At 37.7% G+C, this 17791-nt stretch overlaps 1 protein-coding gene across 1 annotated transcript in view; it reads left to right on the top strand.

The window, feature by feature from the left end:
* The window catches only part of TMEM30A (transmembrane protein 30A), a 55098-nt gene extending 41539 nt beyond the window's left edge, over positions 1 to 13559 (top strand). The window contains exons 4-7 of the mRNA XM_066253745.1: positions 5098 to 5185; positions 8991 to 9134; positions 9779 to 9985; positions 12870 to 13559. Coding sequence (XP_066109842.1) covers positions 5098 to 5185; positions 8991 to 9134; positions 9779 to 9985; positions 12870 to 13063 — 633 coding nt within the window. The 3' untranslated portion in view covers positions 13064 to 13559. The remainder of the gene's footprint in view (positions 1 to 5097; positions 5186 to 8990; positions 9135 to 9778; positions 9986 to 12869) is intronic.
* Positions 13560 to 17791: the final 4232 nt, after the last annotated feature.

Genomic DNA, 17791 nt, shown 5'->3' with positions numbered 1-17791 from the left:
GAGCCATAGGTTCCCGACCCCCTGCCTTAGGGCCATAATATTTTACAGTTCATGCGGGGTTTACTCTGTAGGATCCAGTTTTTAGAACTCAAATCCAGAGAAGGTGATGTTTTGTGAGACACACCAAGTTCTTCCTAGGCCTTTCTCAGTCTGTTGATTGGGATCATAGATAGGGTGTGTTCAAAGACCCAAAGTGGTATTTGATTTATAATTCTTTTATTTAGATGCATACTTTCTTCACTGAGGTTGAAAGAAGCTGAGATTGATTCTTTTTTTTTTTTTAGCAAACTGCAAGTAAAGCTTTTAGAGTAGAATAGGGATTGATGAATTTTTTCTGTAAAGGGCCAGATGATAAATATTTTCACCTCTGTACATCATATGGTCTCTGTCTCAGCTATCACCTCTGCCATTATAGTATGGAAGCAGCTATCGACAATACTTAAATGAATGGGTGTATCTGTGTTCCAATAAAATTTTATTTTATTTACAAACACAGGTGGATTTCACCCACAGGCTGTCATTTATTGGTCCCTGAACTAGACTGAAATATATGAATTTTAGACTGGCTGACTTTTAAAGATATTAAGAATGGAAAGATTGAAGTTCAAATTTGTTAACATTGTATATAAGACTTCACAATCTGATACCAACCTACACTCTAGTCTCATTGTTTTATACTTTGTATTTAATGTACCTTTCGCCTGGCTCCCCTGGGCCATATACGCTGCTCCCTAACCTTGGTGGCACAAGTAATCTGCACATTTTGACATTTACATTTTATTTGCTTAGAATGCTGTTTTATGCTTTTTCTAGATGTCCTCTCATCTCAAGGCCTGCTGTTTTCTTTAGGGCCTTTTTATGCACAGTAACTTCTTTACATACTTGACTTCATTCATACTGTTACTAGTCACTTCTCACTTTGCTTAACAAACTGCCCCACATCATCCATTCTAGGCCATTTTTCTACCTAGCTGCTATAGTGATCTTTAAAAAAACAAATACCACTACTCTGCTTAAAATCTTTCAGCAGTTTACGAGCACTTGCAGTAAAATCTCAGGATGATCTGAGCTATATATAATTCGCCAATCTCATTACATGTTACTTGCCTTATTGCTGTTCTGTAACTACATTTATCTTTTACCTTCTCAGAAATATCAAGTTCTTTTTCAATGGCATATATTGTTCTCTCTGCTTATAACTCTCATCTGTCTTCTTTTTATGTGGCTGTCTCCTACTTTTCTCTAGGTCTCTACTACCTCCAGAGACAAACTTTTCTTTATCCTAGATTCTAAAGTAGCTCCTCCATCCTCCCCTATTAATTATTTGTATAGCATTTTTGTAACATTTATTAAAGTTTGTAAATATATATTTGTTTACTTACTTATTCTTCCCTACTACACTGTGAATTCATGAGGGCAGGGACCATGACTTTCTTTAATTTCTATAATTACCATACACCAAGGGCTTAGCACATGAAAGGCATTTAATAAATACATGTTGAATGAATATATATGCCTGTGTCATGGCTCTTATTTTATATTATCATTGGCTGTGTATGCTGCTTAAAAGGAGGGACTTCATTTTTATTTTTTATTTAAAAATTTTATTTATTCATTTTAGAAGAGAGAAAGAGAAGGGGCAGGAAGTATCAACGCCCATATGTGCCTAGACCAAGCAAACCCAGGGTTTTGAACCGGTGACCTCTGTTCCAGGCCAACACTTTATCTACTGTGCCACCACAGGCCAGGAAGGACTTCATTACTTAAAAATTTTGTTTCTAGCACTTTGCATGGTATATGATAGGTATCAGATACTTAATAAATGGCTTTTTTAAGCTAGTTACTGTAAAGTACCTAGCATTTCTTATTTACATAGTTCAGTACCTGATACATAGGTAGTAAATAATGATTTCCTTTCTTTTAAAACTTCCATAAGAATTTAGTGGTTAGGCCCTGACCAGATGACTTGGTTGGTTAGAGCATCGTCCTGAAGCACAGAGGCTGCCAGTTTGATCCCTGGTCAGAGCACATACAGGACCAGCTTGATGTTTGATGTTCCTGTCTCACTCTCTCCCTCTCCCTTCCTCTTTCTCTAAAGTCAATAAAATAAACATAAAGAAAAAGAATTTAGTGGTTAGAATGTATTTGTCCTACTGTTGGACAAACAAGTTTGTAACAAGTGTGTTTTAGGTTTGCTCGCTTGTATTGGGCAGGGCCTAGTGTATAGTCTATGGAAGGCTGCAGGTTCTGCCCTCAGGGCGGCAGATTGAAGATTGCCTTCCTGCTTGGAAGGGGCCATTGTTTGCTATTGTTTGCTAGAGAAGGGTTTTTTTTTTTTTTTTTACCCCCAAGCCTGTTTTGCTGGAGAGTTCAGAGGGAGAAAGAGAGAGCGCTGAGGGGTTTTGGGAGCCCTGAGTGAGAGGGAAGCTTTCTTCACTGCCTGTTTGCTCATTCGCCATTATGAGACTTTAGTAAACAAAATGGCCCACCATTTTCTAGCTTTACCGTCTGCCCGAATCCAATGAGAACCTGCATGACCATGGCAGCAGCCACGGGCCTTACACCTACTAAGAGTTTATTTACATTTAATAACCTTTTTTTGAAATCACAGTTTTTATAACAACATTCAAATAGTAATAAGACAGTTATATGTTGTCTATATTCATGATCTCAGAATACTAACGTGATAAATCTAGATGGTTTAGGGAACTGTAAGGCCAGTAGCTGCTGCCGCCATCAGAGCTGCCTGGCCCATGCAGGTTCGCATTTAATTTGGACAGATGGTAACGAAACAACGGAGCCAAGAACTGGTGGGCCATTACCTTTAATCCTAGCTTGCACCCGGCGGGCAAGAAATACACACAGTGGGAAAAACACTTTCCTTTCCATTCAGGGCTCCTAAAGCCACTGACTTATCCGAGTTTCCTAGAATCAAAAAGTTTCTACCTCACCAGCCTTATTCACCTCTGTTCCCCATCTCCTGTTCTCTGCACAAACTGGCTTCTCCTTCAGCACTCCGCCATCTTGGCTGCCTCTCCTATGCAATGCTAATTTCAGGAACCAAGAGCGAGCGAGCCCCCAGTCTACCCCATTTTATAGTGTAGAAATTAAAGCCTTTAAGCCAACATACAAATAAGGAAGTCTCTGATACAAAGCCACTCATCTGAGGCATAAATGGGATTCCTCATGAGAGTGCACCACCCCACATCATTGCAACAGTCAAGGGTGTGGGGAAAAGCTCAGTTTTGAGAAGATCTTAGTATTAAAAGGACAGGAAAGGCTTAGTCTTAAAACCAAGCCTTAGGCTATAAGGACCTTGCCAGCCTACAGCCTGTCTCCCACACCCAATACAAACTAAAAGTGAGCAAACATATACAGTGTGTCCGTAAAGTCATGGTGCACTTTTGACCGGTCACAGGAAAACAACAAAAGACAATAGAAATCTGCACCAAATAAAAGGAAAACTTTCCCAGTTTCATACCTATTCAGTGCAGTTTGATGCGGGCTCACGCACAGATTTTTTAGGGCTCCTTAGGTAGCTATCCCATATAGCCTCTACAGACTTGTCACTGACTGATGGTCTACCAGAATGGGGTTTCTCCACCAAACTGCCAGTTTCCTTCAACTGCTTATCTCACCGAGTTATGTGGTGGCGCTTTGTTATAAACGTGCCGATATTCACGTTACACTTTGGTCACGGATTCGAATTTAGTGAGCCACAGAACACACTGAACTTTCCTCTGTACCGTCCACATCTTGACTGGCATGGCCGTGGGCTGCTCCGCTGTATACACGATATTACGTCATCATCTGCGCATGCGCACATGCCGCATCATCCTACAGAAACTGGGAGGATTTTCTTTTTATTTGGTGCAGATTTCACATTTCTATCATCTTTTGTTGCTTTCTTGTGACCGGTCAAAAGTGCACCATGACTTTACAAACACACTGTATATCATATTCACAAACTTACTTGACGAACAGGAACAAAAAAGCTGAGAAACCAAATAGTGAAGATTATTTGTTTTGAGAATGGCTAATGTGGCTGTGGAATCCCAGAACAACTTAACTTCACACCTAATCTCAGACTTCGTAGAATCTCCATTTAACCAGCTGCCCTATCTTCTTGAGATCTTCAGTAGGGACTGATGTTCAACATTTTTTTTCCTTGTACCTGGTATACAATTTAGAGAAGATTGTTATATTGTAGGAATTTGCATTAGACTAACAAACTTCCTTTCTCCTTTCCTCCTTCCCTCCTTCCCTCCCTCCCTCCCTCCCTCCTTCCCTCCCTCCCTCCCTCCCTCCCTCCTTCCCTCCTTCTGTTTCCTTCTGGCTTTCTCTCCTTCCCTCCCTCCCTCCCTCCCTCTTTGTTCCTTCCCTCCCAACAAGGAATTTAACCCAAAATTACAAAATTTGAGATTATCTAGTTGAACATGTTAATATTGTAAGTGAGCCCCAGGAAAAGCGAAGGAGTTGCCCAGAATTACATAGCACACAGCTGGAACTAGAAGCTCCAGGCTCTTTCATTTTAAGGTTCCTTCTGTTATTATCACAACTGGATTGACAGTAGGCGGCTTCTTAATATTTCTTGGGAAGAAAACTCTTTATGGTTACAATTTCTGTGTTGATAGGAAAATTTTAAAATGTCAGTTTGATATATGCCCCTATGACAAATTACATGCAAGAAAAAGTTACATTAAAAAGATAATACAGTAATGTTAAAGAATATATTTGAGTATTTAAATGCAGCATTATTTATATCATATTTATAATACAGACATTATTTTGTATGCATTGCAAGTGAGAAACATGTAGGGATTGAATTTTTAACTTACCGATTTTAGAAAGGAAAGGAAAGGAGAGGGAGTGAGAGGAGAGAGAGAGAAAGACATAGAGATAGGAACGTACTGTTAGTATATGGTCCCTGACTGGTGATTGAACTGGCAACATTTGTGCTTTGGGATGATACTCTAACCAACCAAGCTATCTGGCTAGGGCAAGGGATTGAATTTTTAATCGGTATTTGGGGCTAGTTCTTGGTTTTCTTAGAGGCCTGGGTAATAATTTTTCTCTTTTTTTTCTTCTAAACATCAGAATCCCAGTAAGGAATGTGAGCCTTATCGAAGAAATGAAGACAAACCAATTGCTCCTTGTGGCGCGATTGCCAACAGCATGTTTAATGGTATGATAGAGACACAGCGATACAGATATATAAAATTAGGACAATGTTTATTAATCATATTACAGATTTGATAGTCTAGTAAATGTGAATGATATTGGGAAATTCAGCAACCTTAACATAAATTTGTCACTTAGTAGATTATTAATTATAATGCTTTGTGACTTTCTTTTGAGAATTCTTTTTTTTTTTTTTTTTAAATTCATTTTAGAGAGGAGAGGGAGAGATGGGGGGGGGGGGGAGAGACAGAGAGAGAAGGGGGGGAGGACCTGGAAGCATCAACTCCCATATGTGCCTTGACCAGGCAACCCCAGGGTTTCAAACCGGCGACCTCAGCATTTCCAGGTCAACGCTTTATCCACTGTGCCACCACAGGTCAGGCTTCTTTTGAGAATTCTTATACTTTACTGTTTCTGGGAAGAAAGAAGCAGAGACATTGTGCTAACTTTCCTATTTCATATATGTTAAAATAAAATCCAGGTTACCTTTCCCAACAACTTTGAATATTTATACCATTAAAAAGATGCTACAGCTGAGCCTGACCTGTGGTGGCGCAGTGGATAAAGCCACCTGGGATGCTGAGGTCGCCGGTTCAAAACCCTGGGCTTGCCTGGTCAAGGCACATATGGGAGTTGATGCTTCCTGCTCCTCCCCCCTTCTCCCTCTCCCTGTCTCTCTCTCTCTCTCTCTCTCTCTCTCTCTCTATCTCTAGAAATGAATAAATAAAATATATATATAAATAAAAAATATATAAGTAAGGAAATAAAAAAAAGATGCTACAGTTGATTATTTAGAGCAGCACTGTCTAATATAAATGTGAACCATAAATATGAGACATGTATTTAAAGTTTTTTAATAGTCACATTAAGAACAAAAAAAAGTGGAATTAATTTTTTAAATTAAACTTATTAGGGTGACATTGGTTAATAAGATTATATAGGCTTTAAATGTTCAGTTCTATGGTACATCATCTTTATATTGCATTGTGTATTTTACCACCCAAAGTCAAATCTTCTGTCACCATATATTTGATCCTCTTACCCTCCACCCCCTTTGTTTCTGTTAACCACCATACTGTTGTCTATGAGTTTTTATTTGTCTTGTTTGTTCATTTTTTGCTTTCAGTTTTATATGCCACATATGAGTGAAATCATATGTTCTTGAATTTTTCTGACTGACTTTTTCACTTAGTATGATATTCTCAAGATCCATCCGTATTGTCACAAATAGCAGTATTTTATCTTTTCTTACAGCCGAGTAGTAGTCCATAGTGTATATGCCATATCTTCTTTATCCAGTCATTTTTTTAAGTGAGAGGGAGGCAGAGATCCACCTGGCAAGCCCCCTACCTGGTGATGCTTTGTCCATTTGGGGCTGCTGCTGTGTTGCTCAGCAACTGAGCTATTTTAGCACCTGAGGCAAGGTCATGGAGCCATCCTCAGTGCCTGGGGTCGAGCCAAGCTGCAGAGGTGTAGGGGGAGAGAGAAAGAAGGGACAGGGTAGAGGTAGAGAAGCAGATGGTCACTTCTCCTGTGTACCCTGACTGGGAATTGAACCTGGGACTTCCACATGCTGGGCTGAGCCAACCGGCCAGAGCCTTTATCCAGTCAACTATTGAGGGACATTTTGTTGTTTCCATGTCTTCTTGGTCACTGAATAATGCTACAGCGAACATGGTTCATATATCTTTCTGAGTAAATGTTTTAAAATTTTTAGGCTAGATAGCCAGAAGAGGGTTGCTGGGTTATATGGTAACTTCATTCTTATTTTTTTTTTTGAGGAATCTCCATGCTGTTTTCCATAGTGGCTATACCAATTTACATTCCCACCAGCAGTAAATAAGGGTTCTTTTTTTTAATTTTTATTTTTATTTATTTTTTATTTTTTACAAGGACAGAGAGAGAGTCAGAGAGAGGGATAGACAGGAACAGACAGACAGGAATGGAGAGAGATGAGAAGCATCAATTACCAGTTTTTCATTGTGACACTTTAGTTGTTCATTGATTGCTTTCTCATATGTGCCTTGACCATGGGCCTTCAGCAGACCGAGTAACCCCTTGCTGGAGCCAGTGACCTTGGGTCCAAGCTGGTGAGCTTTTTGCTCAAGCCAGATGAGCCCGCACTCAAGCTGGCGACCTCGGGGTCTCGAACCTGGGTCCTCCGCATCCCAGTCCGACGCTCTATCCACTGCGCCACCGCCTGGTCAGGCTATATGGGTTCTTTATCAAACTAAACAGCTTTGCACAGCAGAGGAAACCATCAACACTACCAAAAAAGCTACCAGCCGAATGGGAGAAGGTGTTTGCTCTGAAAAGCGTTGTTAATATCCAAAATAAAGAAAAAACTTATACAGCTCAACAGAAAAATCCCAAACAATCCAATTAAAAAATGGGCAGACGGCCTGAGCAGACACTTCTCTCAAGAAGACATTTGTAAATGGCCAACAGATACATGAAAAGATGCTTAACTTCACTAGCTCTTAGGAAAATGCAAATCAAAACTACAGTGAGATACCAACTTAACTGCTATCAACAAGACAAGTAATAAGTATTGGAGAGGTTGTGAAATTATTTTTAATATTTTTTGTTGAGTTTAATTATATTTTATTGAACCCAGTATGCCCCAAACATATCATTTAATCATATAAAAGATATGCATTATATAAAAATTATTAATGAGATATTTTATATTCATTTTTTTGTACTATGTCTTTGATACCTGATGTGTATTATAGATTTGCAAAACATATTCATTTGGACCAGATGTAATTTCAAAGGCTCTATAGGTATGAAATGATTAAACCAGAAGCTATTTAGAAATGCATTTTTTAAAGGAAAAGAGGACAGCCAGAATTATCTTATAAATTGTTTTATTTAGGTTATTATTATTATTTTTTTCAGAGACAGAGTCAGAGAGAGGGATAGATAGAGACAGACAGGAATGGAGAGATGAGAAGCATCAATCATCAGTTTTTCATGGCAACACCTTAGTTCAGGGGTCGGGAACCTTTTTGTCTGAGAGGGCCAGGAACACCACATATTTTAAAATGTAATTCTGTGAGAGCCATACAACAACCCGTGTACGTTATGTATGCATTATCCAGTAAAAATTTGGTGTTGTCCTGGAGGACAGCTGTGATTGGCTCCAGCTACCCGCAACCATGAACATGAGCGGTAGGAAATGAATGAATTGTAATACATGAGAATGTTTTCTATTTTTAACGTTATTATTTTTTTATTAAAGATTTGTCTGTGAGCCAGATGCAGCTATCAAAAGAGCCACATCTACTCGTGAGCCATAGGTTCCTGACCCCTGCTTTAGTTGTTCATTGATTTCTTTCTATATGCGCCTTGACTGTGGGGCTACAGCAGACCGAGTAACCCCTTGCTTGAGCCAGTGACCTTGGGTCCAAGCTGGTGAGCTTTGCTCAAACCAGATGAGCCCGTGCTCAAGCTGGCAACCTGGGGGTCTCGAACCTGGGTCCTCCGCATCTCAGCCCGATGCTCTATCCACTGTGCCACCGCCTGATCAGGCTATTTGGGTTAATATTAAAGCATTTAACCATATCCCATATCAGCTAGCCATATAGGAAAATGACATAAAACTATTGAGAGAAGTTTGTCTGCGAATATAAAGTTATAATAGTTAATTCACATATAAAGAAATCAAAAGCACATGTACATCATATGCCTGCTTTGTTATCACCACTTTGGGAGCAAATAGCAGATCCTCATTTCTCACAGATGAAAGTAGGTAGTGTGGGTTTTTAATAGATATTTAGCAATTATCTTCCTTTTCTTGTGTTTAGATACATTAGAATTGTTTCTGGTTGGCAATGGATCTTATTTGACATCTGTTTCGTTGAAGAAGAAAGGTATTGCTTGGTGGACAGATAAAAATGTGAAATTCAGAAACCCCCCTGGAGAGGACTCCCTCGAGGAACGGTTCAAAGGTACAATGTTACACTGATATCTCTTTAAAACACAATGTAAGCCAGGAGTTTAATACAGTACCTAACACTTTCTATCTTTAGAACATTAAAGTTCATGTTTTTTAAAAAACAACTACTTTTCTTTATAGAGGGTAAGGTACAGTGTGTAGTCTGTTCTAATGTACTGAAATCCTAAAGGAAATGTAAACTTTTAATCTGGAATTTTTCTGGCATTTTCTTATAAGCATTTCAGCCATAAGCTTAAAACTTGTAAAGTTTCTTTTAAGCATATCCCAATTATTTATTATAATTACTAATCCAAATTGACTTTTGTTTCTGTCTCCTTAATTTCATGATGTAATGTTTCATAATATTATATCTTTGTATTAAATCATCTACCTTTTGGTATATACTCAGTAGCCTACTTTTAATATTTTCTTAATTAAGATATCAACCAAATCTTTGTAATTAAGTTGTTACATGAAGAATTGGTTTTTCTCTAGATTTGAGACTTCCCTAGAGCATGAATGTAGTCATACCTTTGAAAATAAGAAAAATATTCTGATTGTGGATTGCATATCTGTTTTATTAGAGTGAATTTTCAGCGACACTCTTAATGGAATTGAATATTTTGTCTCTTCCACTCCCATGCCCTCCTTTTTAAGGTACAACAAAGCCAGTAAACTGGGTTAAACCAGTATACTTGCTGGATTCTGACCCAGATAATAATGGGTTCATAAATGAGGATTTTATTGTCTGGATGCGTACGGCAGCATTACCTACTTTTCGTAAGTTGTATCGCCTCATAGAGCGGAAAAGTGATTTACATCCAACATTGCCAGCTGGACAGTACACCTTGAATATCACATACAGTATCCTTTTTTGGCCATGTGTTTAGATTCATAGAATTTGAAAGGAATGTAGTCCAACCTTATCTTAGTTATGTGCTACTTTGTGTTTTAGTTTTGATCCCTGCATTTTTATGAGTGTACGTATGAGAAAGTATCTTTTAATGTATACCTTCCAGAAATACCTTAAATGTTTGTATACTTTGTACTAGGGTTCAAGTGTATTATTAGATAAAATAAAAAATGTAGGTGTTGCAGCCTGACCAGGTGGTGGTGCAGTGGATAGAGATTCGACCCAGGACCCTGAGGTCCCAGGTTCAAAATCATGAGGTTGCTGGTTTGAGCACAGGCTCACCAGTTTGTGTGCAGGGTCACTGTCTTGAACGTGGGATCATAGACGTGACCCCACGCTGCCTTGAGCAAGTGATCACTGGCTCAGCTGGAGCCCCCTGGTCAAGTTATGTATGAGAAAGCAATCAATGAACAACTGAAGTGCTGCAACTACGAATTTATTCTTCTCATCTCCCTTCCTATCTGTCTCTATCTCTCTATATAGATAGATAGATAGATAGATAGATAGATAGATGCTGGATTTACTAATAAGCTAGATATTTTTATAAGGGAGGTCATAACTAAGCTTAATGGAAAGGCCAGTGAGTGTACCTAATAAGTGTTGGTTGTACTGGGCTGGTTTAATATATATATTTAGATATTAAAAATTAGCACATATATTTCTAATTATTGCTGTGTTCTTAGTACCAACACATTTTTATCACTTGTATTTTGCAACATTAATAATTTAGATGTAATTTTCATTACTGATAAATAACATTTATTTCATTCTGACTATATGTAACATTGTAGTAAGTACTTTCCAGGCACTAATTTACTTAATTCAAGCTTTATGAGGTAGTTATTTTAGACAAGAATGCAGGAACATAGAACATTTAAGTAGCTTGTGTGAGATTATATAGGAAATAAGTAGAAGAGTTGAGGCTCATGGTCAAGCTGTTGACCCCAAAGGCCATGACTTGACCACTTCTATCTATCTATCATCTGTCTATCTTCTATCTATATCTATCTGTCTGTCTCTCTCAATCACCACTATAGGCTGCATTCCTAGCTAGTTTAGGCCAATCCATATCAGTTTAGATGCAGTCTTTCCCAAGACGGAAATATGGGGCACTACCTTTTATTCAAAACAAAGTTCTTACATTTTTAAATCTCTAGTTCATTGTATATGTTATGAATGAAAAGTTTCTCAGATATTGCCGTTTAAATGCTTACTGATGACCTTATAGTGACAGATTGAAAGTGACCATGTTTTGAAACTAGGTCCACGTAGGAGCAATTATAGACAGACCCAGTTTATCCTGAGACTGTAGCCAAAGTAGAGGGCCGCTGTGTCACAGCATTCAAACCTGAAGCCTAGAGTTCAATCAAGGAAAGTCTGGAGCATTCAGGAATTCTTAGTTGACATTTGTATCCCACGCATTGAGAGGAGAACTGTCAGGAGAATGCAGGATATATTGAAGACTGACAAGATGGGCCTGCTAACATCAAGGGTTAATTATCAGAATTCGTTATAAGGTGGGGACTAGGTATTAGAATTAGGGCAGAAGCCCAGTTTTTAGGTTTGTGATACAGATACTAGCATGGGTGATTGAGATTATATCCCTCAGTGCTGGGTTAGTTTGATTCCTTCCTCAATCAGTGTAAATTGATTTAAGAAGAAACTAGTAGAGCTGAGCTTGCCATTTGGAGTCATTTACAGTTGTAGAAGCCCAGAGAAACAGATGAGACGTAATACTTGATTCAAAAGTCGCTTTGAAAAGGCTGTAAACCAGGGGTCCCCAAACATTTTACACAGGGGGCCAGTTCACTGTCCCTCAGACCGTCGGAGGGCCGGACTATAAAAAAAACTATGAACAAATCCCTATGCACACTGCACATATCTTATTTTAAAATAAAAAAACAAAACGGGAACAAATACAGTATTTAAAATAAAGAACAAGTAAATTTAAATCAACAAACTGACCAGTATTTCAATGGGAACTATGGGCCTACTTTTGGCTAATGAGATTGTCAAGGTGCTCCTCTCACTGACCACCAATGAAAGAGGTGCCCCTTCCGGAAGTGCGGCGGGGGCTGGATAAATGGCCTCAGGGGGCCGCATGCTAGTTTGGGGACCCCTGCTGTAAACCTTTCACATAAGGACTTCATTCTGTCTTCTTTTCTGACCTGTTGCTAAAATCTTAAAACTGGTCCTTGTACATAGCTCATCCAATATACTGGTATCTCATTTCTTAAATCTTCAGCAGTCCACCTTTTACTTTCTGTTTCAGCCATCACCTCTCTTTGTCACACCGTGAGTTTTTTATCATTACTCCAGATCAGCAAGGTAAAACTTGATTATCATGCTTTTTTACCTTGGGCTCGGAGTCCTCTCATATTCTCATAAATATTTTCTTGCTATACGTGCTTTTGAGTTCACAGGGACCTCTGATCCCTTTATTTTTTCACTCTCTCTTGATCTGTTAACCTCCTCTTCCTTTATGGGTTTCACTGCTGCTCATTTGAAATATTTTTTCACATTACATTTCTATGTGGCTTTTTGCCCCTCTTGTGTAATGAGAACTCAAGTACCTGGGAAATGATACAACTGTTAAATTTGGTTATTTTTGCTTGCAAACTATATTGGCTTTTAATACTAACATTTAATTAGCTAAACCAGTTCTTCAAGATAATAATCATACGATTATTATATGATTCAGAACATAGGAGTAAGGTGCCTGTGTATCATAGATTTATACCAGTGAGTTAACAAGCAATTAAATGCTAACTTTTAAACTTGTATTTTAAAGATCAAATAACTAAACATGGAAAAGTCTTCCTATTCATGCTTCAGATTACCCTGTATATTCTTTCGACGGCCGAAAACGGATGATCTTAAGCACTATTTCATGGATGGGAGGAAAGAATCCATTTTTGGGAATTGCTTACATCGCCACTGGATCCATCTCCTTCCTTCTGGGAGTTGTACTGCTAGTAATTAATCATAAATATAGAAACAGTAGTAATACTGCTGACATTACCATTTAATTTTATATTCTGAAAACAAATTTACCGCATGTGCATCAAGGCCAGTTCTGTTCACCTAGCTTTTGAGTGCTGATGTCTGGTTAGTATGTCATTTTTGAAGTTGGCATATAACTTTGTATTTAAAACACAGTCTTTGTTTTTTGCTTCTTCCTTATGGATGACTATGAAAATATATGACGGGTATAAAACAAATTAGCTACATTGATCATGTCAGCACTATAACTGCTGAAATGGCATTCTAATGTTTGCTTTTTGTTGGGACAGGCCATACGATGCACAGAGCCTTTATCATGTGAAATGTGTCTACTGCTTCAATGTTTATGCTGTGTTGACAATATATTGACATATATGCTGTATATGTGTGCTTATTGTGTGAAGAGAGAGATTACAAGATGTATGAGCATAGTGACTTGCTAACCTTTCAGGATTCAGAGTTATGAAAAAATGAAGAAAGACCAAATCTAAATAAAAGACTTCATCCTTTTCATATGTTGTATGTAAAGGTTTAAAGTATCATCTTTGGTGACATAATTCATTTGTTTAATTTATCCAGTACAGTTCTTTATTAACCTTAGATTTGATTTTACCTTTGAAATCTTACTTGTCTAGCATAGGATTTAATGCTCATGTCTGAAGAGACGGTAGGCCTCAGGTAGGAGAATTTAAAAGTCCTCTTTCCATTGGGTTGGGGCGTTGCAGTCAGGAACCCCATCTTACTATGCTATGTTTTTACACGTGATCATGGAAATACCTCAAGCTGTTTTTATTTTGCAGGTAAGTGTTTTTACTTAATACTAATACTGCATTTCAGAAATTTTGGAAACTGGTAACCTTCATTTTCCTCTATTTCATCCAATTTTTACATATAGGTCAAATAAGGATTTGCATGCACATTTTCCTAAGTTAATGTAGAATTTGTTTTAGTTGGTTTTCTGAAGACATATTTTGAAAAGAGGTTCTTTAAACTTCCTATTTAAATTCTGGAGGTTTTGAAGTATGTACCTGATAAAATTATATATGGTTGAAGCTATTTTATTTTCTATTAACTACAATTACTTTAATATTCCTTATTGAATAAATGCTGTGATTTGTTTGCTATGTAACTTATTCTTGAATGTAAACTTTTCCACATGCATGAATATGTATGTCTTAGGGCTTAATCACATTGAAATTATTATTATTATTATTTTTTACTCATATGTTTGTATTGAATGCTTGTTTATTTAGAGTTTGTAATGGTTTTCTTCAGTTATATTTCAAATGAAAAGGTCAGAATAATGTATCAATTTTGATTAAAATACCTGGTTAATAGTAGAAATGTGCCACACTTCTTAAGTTTTGTATAATGTGACTTAACTGGTAGAATATTACTTGCATGAGGTAGTTAAAGTATGGTTATTCTGGAAGTTCTGAGTACGCAGGGTATTCTTTGACTAAAAATATTTTTTGTTTTGTCAGTCCTTCAGAATATTATTACTCTGATAATTGAATGAACCTCTTACACATGGCAGTTTATCTTCTGGGACACGTTCCTGGGGGAGAGGTTTTTTTTTTTATCAGTTTTCCAGATTGAGTTTGTGCTGTTTAAGGAGGACTTCCATCCTGCATCCCTTTTTCTGACTGGGGACCACATGTGCTGCTAAAGAGAAGCTGGAGAGCCCTTTCAACACTTCTTCCTCTGTGGTGAAGATGGAATCTTAAAATCTACTGGAGTTTCATTTATTTTATAAATACGTTGATGGCTTCAGTTTCTCCCTGTGCCCTGCCATTTGAACTCTAAGGGATTCCTGTTGGTAAATATGAAGAATGTGGAACATTCATGTGGCCTCGGAAGGATGAGGGGATAGAAAACATTTCTTGCTTATGGGCTTTGTGCTCATTTCTTGAAAACATTAATGTAATATTCAACTTTTCAAAGAATCATGTTACAATGTAAGGAAACCAGGTTAAATAGAAAGTATTGAAGAATGCCTTAACTTGAAGGAGGTATTTTGATATATGAAATTTCTCAATTGAAAGAATGAATAAGTAAATGCTAAGAAATTTCATTGAAATAATAAGGCAGTTTAAACAAATTGGTAAAAATAACTTATCAAATAGACAATTATTCAACCAAGAGGAGAATCAAATGAATATTATTTATTGGTAAGTTTATTTGTAACCCTGATTGTGTTTAAAGATAACTTTCTCTTAATATGTTCTGTATTAATAAAAAATGAACAAAATTAATTTTTCTCTGTTCAAGTGTCTTCCTAAAATAATGCCCTGGGGTTGTTGCTAATGTTTAGCACTAAATTTTAGCTCAGGGTCAGTGAGTTTAAGTATTTTGTTGTTTTTGTTTTTTATTTTTCAGAGAGAGAGAGAGGGATAGATAGGGACAGACAGGAATGGAGAGAGATGAGAAGCATCAATCATCAGTTTTTCGTTGCGACATCTTAGTTCATTGATTGCTTTCTTATATGTGTCTTGATCGCGGGCCTTCAGTAGACTGAGTAGCCCCTTGCTCAAGCCAGTGACCTTGGGCTTAAGCTGGTGACCTTGGGGTCTCGAACCTGGGTCCTCCACACCCCAGTTCCATGCTCTATCCACTGCGCCACCGCCTGGTCAGGCAGTGAGTCCAAGTTTTGACATCCATGACTGGATTTGATTGCCATATACAGTGGTACCTTGAGATACGAATTTAATTTATTCTGTAACTGAGCTCATAAGTCAGTCAACTTGTATATCAAACTGCCAATACTGGACCCATGTGCCAACACGCCAACTAGCGGCAGCTTCCCAAATCACGACTCGTATCTCAGAATTTTGCTTAGATCTCAAACAAAAATATGGACTGAGTCGCAGCTCATATCTTAAAAAATTTGTATGATGGTCTGTTCATATCTCAAGGTACCACTGTATAGATATGAATCATTCTAACAATATTAACTAAGATTTATCTGTAATTACTGAGTAGCATCTGTTCTTACCAGGAAGTGGTCAAATTATCACCCGAGCTATAGGCAGATAGGTTAAATTTCATGTTAGATCATGGGAAATATCTGGTCACTAAAAAGTGAAGTTGTGGTATAGAGAGACAAGGATGATGAAAGTAATGAAGTGAACAGGGCACACAGGAAATGAGCCAGACTAGAGAGGAGGAGCAGCTGAGAGGGTTAATAAATGCTGTTAGTTTGTTCACCTCCTGTCTTCATGGAAACACTGTCTTAGAATGACAGTGTGGTCCTTTGTTGGTTAAATTGCAGTTTTGTTCTTTATGAACATGGTTACTTCGAGGAGAAGGCATAGGAGAGAGTAAGGAAGTGCTTTCTCAAGAAGAATTTTGATGCATAAATGTTTGTTGTAGAGTTTAGATAATCTAGTCGTGTCTTTAGAGCCTCTTTTAGCCCGTGCCCCTTTCAATAAATATAAAAATTACCTTTCCCTTAATGTCATTTGAAATTTCAAAATAAATCATACCATGGTGACCTTAATTGCTTTATTATATATATGTAAAACTTATCAAAGTAACGTTCACTATTAAAAAAAATCTAAAGGTCTTATGATGAAAAAACAGTAGTCTCAGCATATTCTACTTTCCAGAAACAAACACTCTGACTCCAAAAGTTGTTAATTTTGGTATTACATGTATCTAAATAATACACCTATTGTACTATTGCTTGGTTTAACACTTTTAGACATCATCTTGCAATGTTACCTGATAATTCAACCCTCTAACACACAAACCTTCCCTTCTCCCATTATAAAGTTATGTCATAATATTTACTAAATGCATTAAGCTATTGTTTAAACTCTGTAGAGCAAAGCAATGCACCATGGTTACATTTTGCATAATTTTATTTTTTCTGGAATTAATAATCCTCCCATTTTTAACATAACTTTCTGGAAATGTCTTAAATTTTTTCCAACTTCTCAGTCAATTTCACTATGTTCTCATCACTAGCGAGGTCTATTTTGCATTTATATTCAGTGCCAATCTGAACTGGTTGTTCTCTTGTCTGGCCTCACAGCCATTATCCCATGACCTCCTTTCGTCACCCTCTTGTGTTGGATCTGCTGTTTCCTAGTTGACTCTCTTGTTTAGAGGAATACTTCCTATGACAGTTGAATCTCCCTAAGAAGTGGTATATGAGAAGCGAATTTCCCTAGTCCTTACATGTCTAAATGTTTTTATTCTACTCTCACATTTCACTGATAGTTTGACTACGTATACAATTTTAAGTTAAAGATAAGTTTTCCTTGGAGTTTTGAAGGCATTGCTCCATTCTACCAGCTTTCATAATTGCTTTTAAAAAATCTGATCTGATCTTGGTCAGATATTGGAACCTCCTACACTGATGCTTGTCTTTCTCCAGTTGTTTTGACACTTTTGTCTCTATTCTTTCTAGAAGATTTCTTCATTTTGACTTTCCAACATTATCTTTTCATTGAAATTTTTACAAATTTAAAAATAATTTCTAAGATTTTCTTTTTATAAAGCATGCTAATTTTTTTTTTTTTTTCCTGAAGCTGGAAACGGGGAGAGACAGTCAGACAGACTCCCGCATGCGCCCGACCGGGATCCACCCAGCACGCCCACTAGGGGCGACGCTCTGCCCACCGGGGGGGGGGGGGGGTCGCCCTTTTGCGACCAGAGCCACTCTAGCGCCTGGGGCAGAGGTCAAGGAGCCATCCCCAGCGCCCGGGCCATCTTTGCTCCAATGGAGCCTTGACTGCGGGAGGGGAAGA

Source organism: Saccopteryx bilineata, chromosome 1, assembly GCF_036850765.1.
Source record: "Saccopteryx bilineata isolate mSacBil1 chromosome 1, mSacBil1_pri_phased_curated, whole genome shotgun sequence".
Lineage (NCBI taxonomy): Eukaryota > Metazoa > Chordata > Mammalia > Chiroptera > Emballonuridae > Saccopteryx > Saccopteryx bilineata.
Note: the sequence above shows the minus strand (reverse complement) of the source record. Positions and strands in the feature narration are given on the sequence as shown.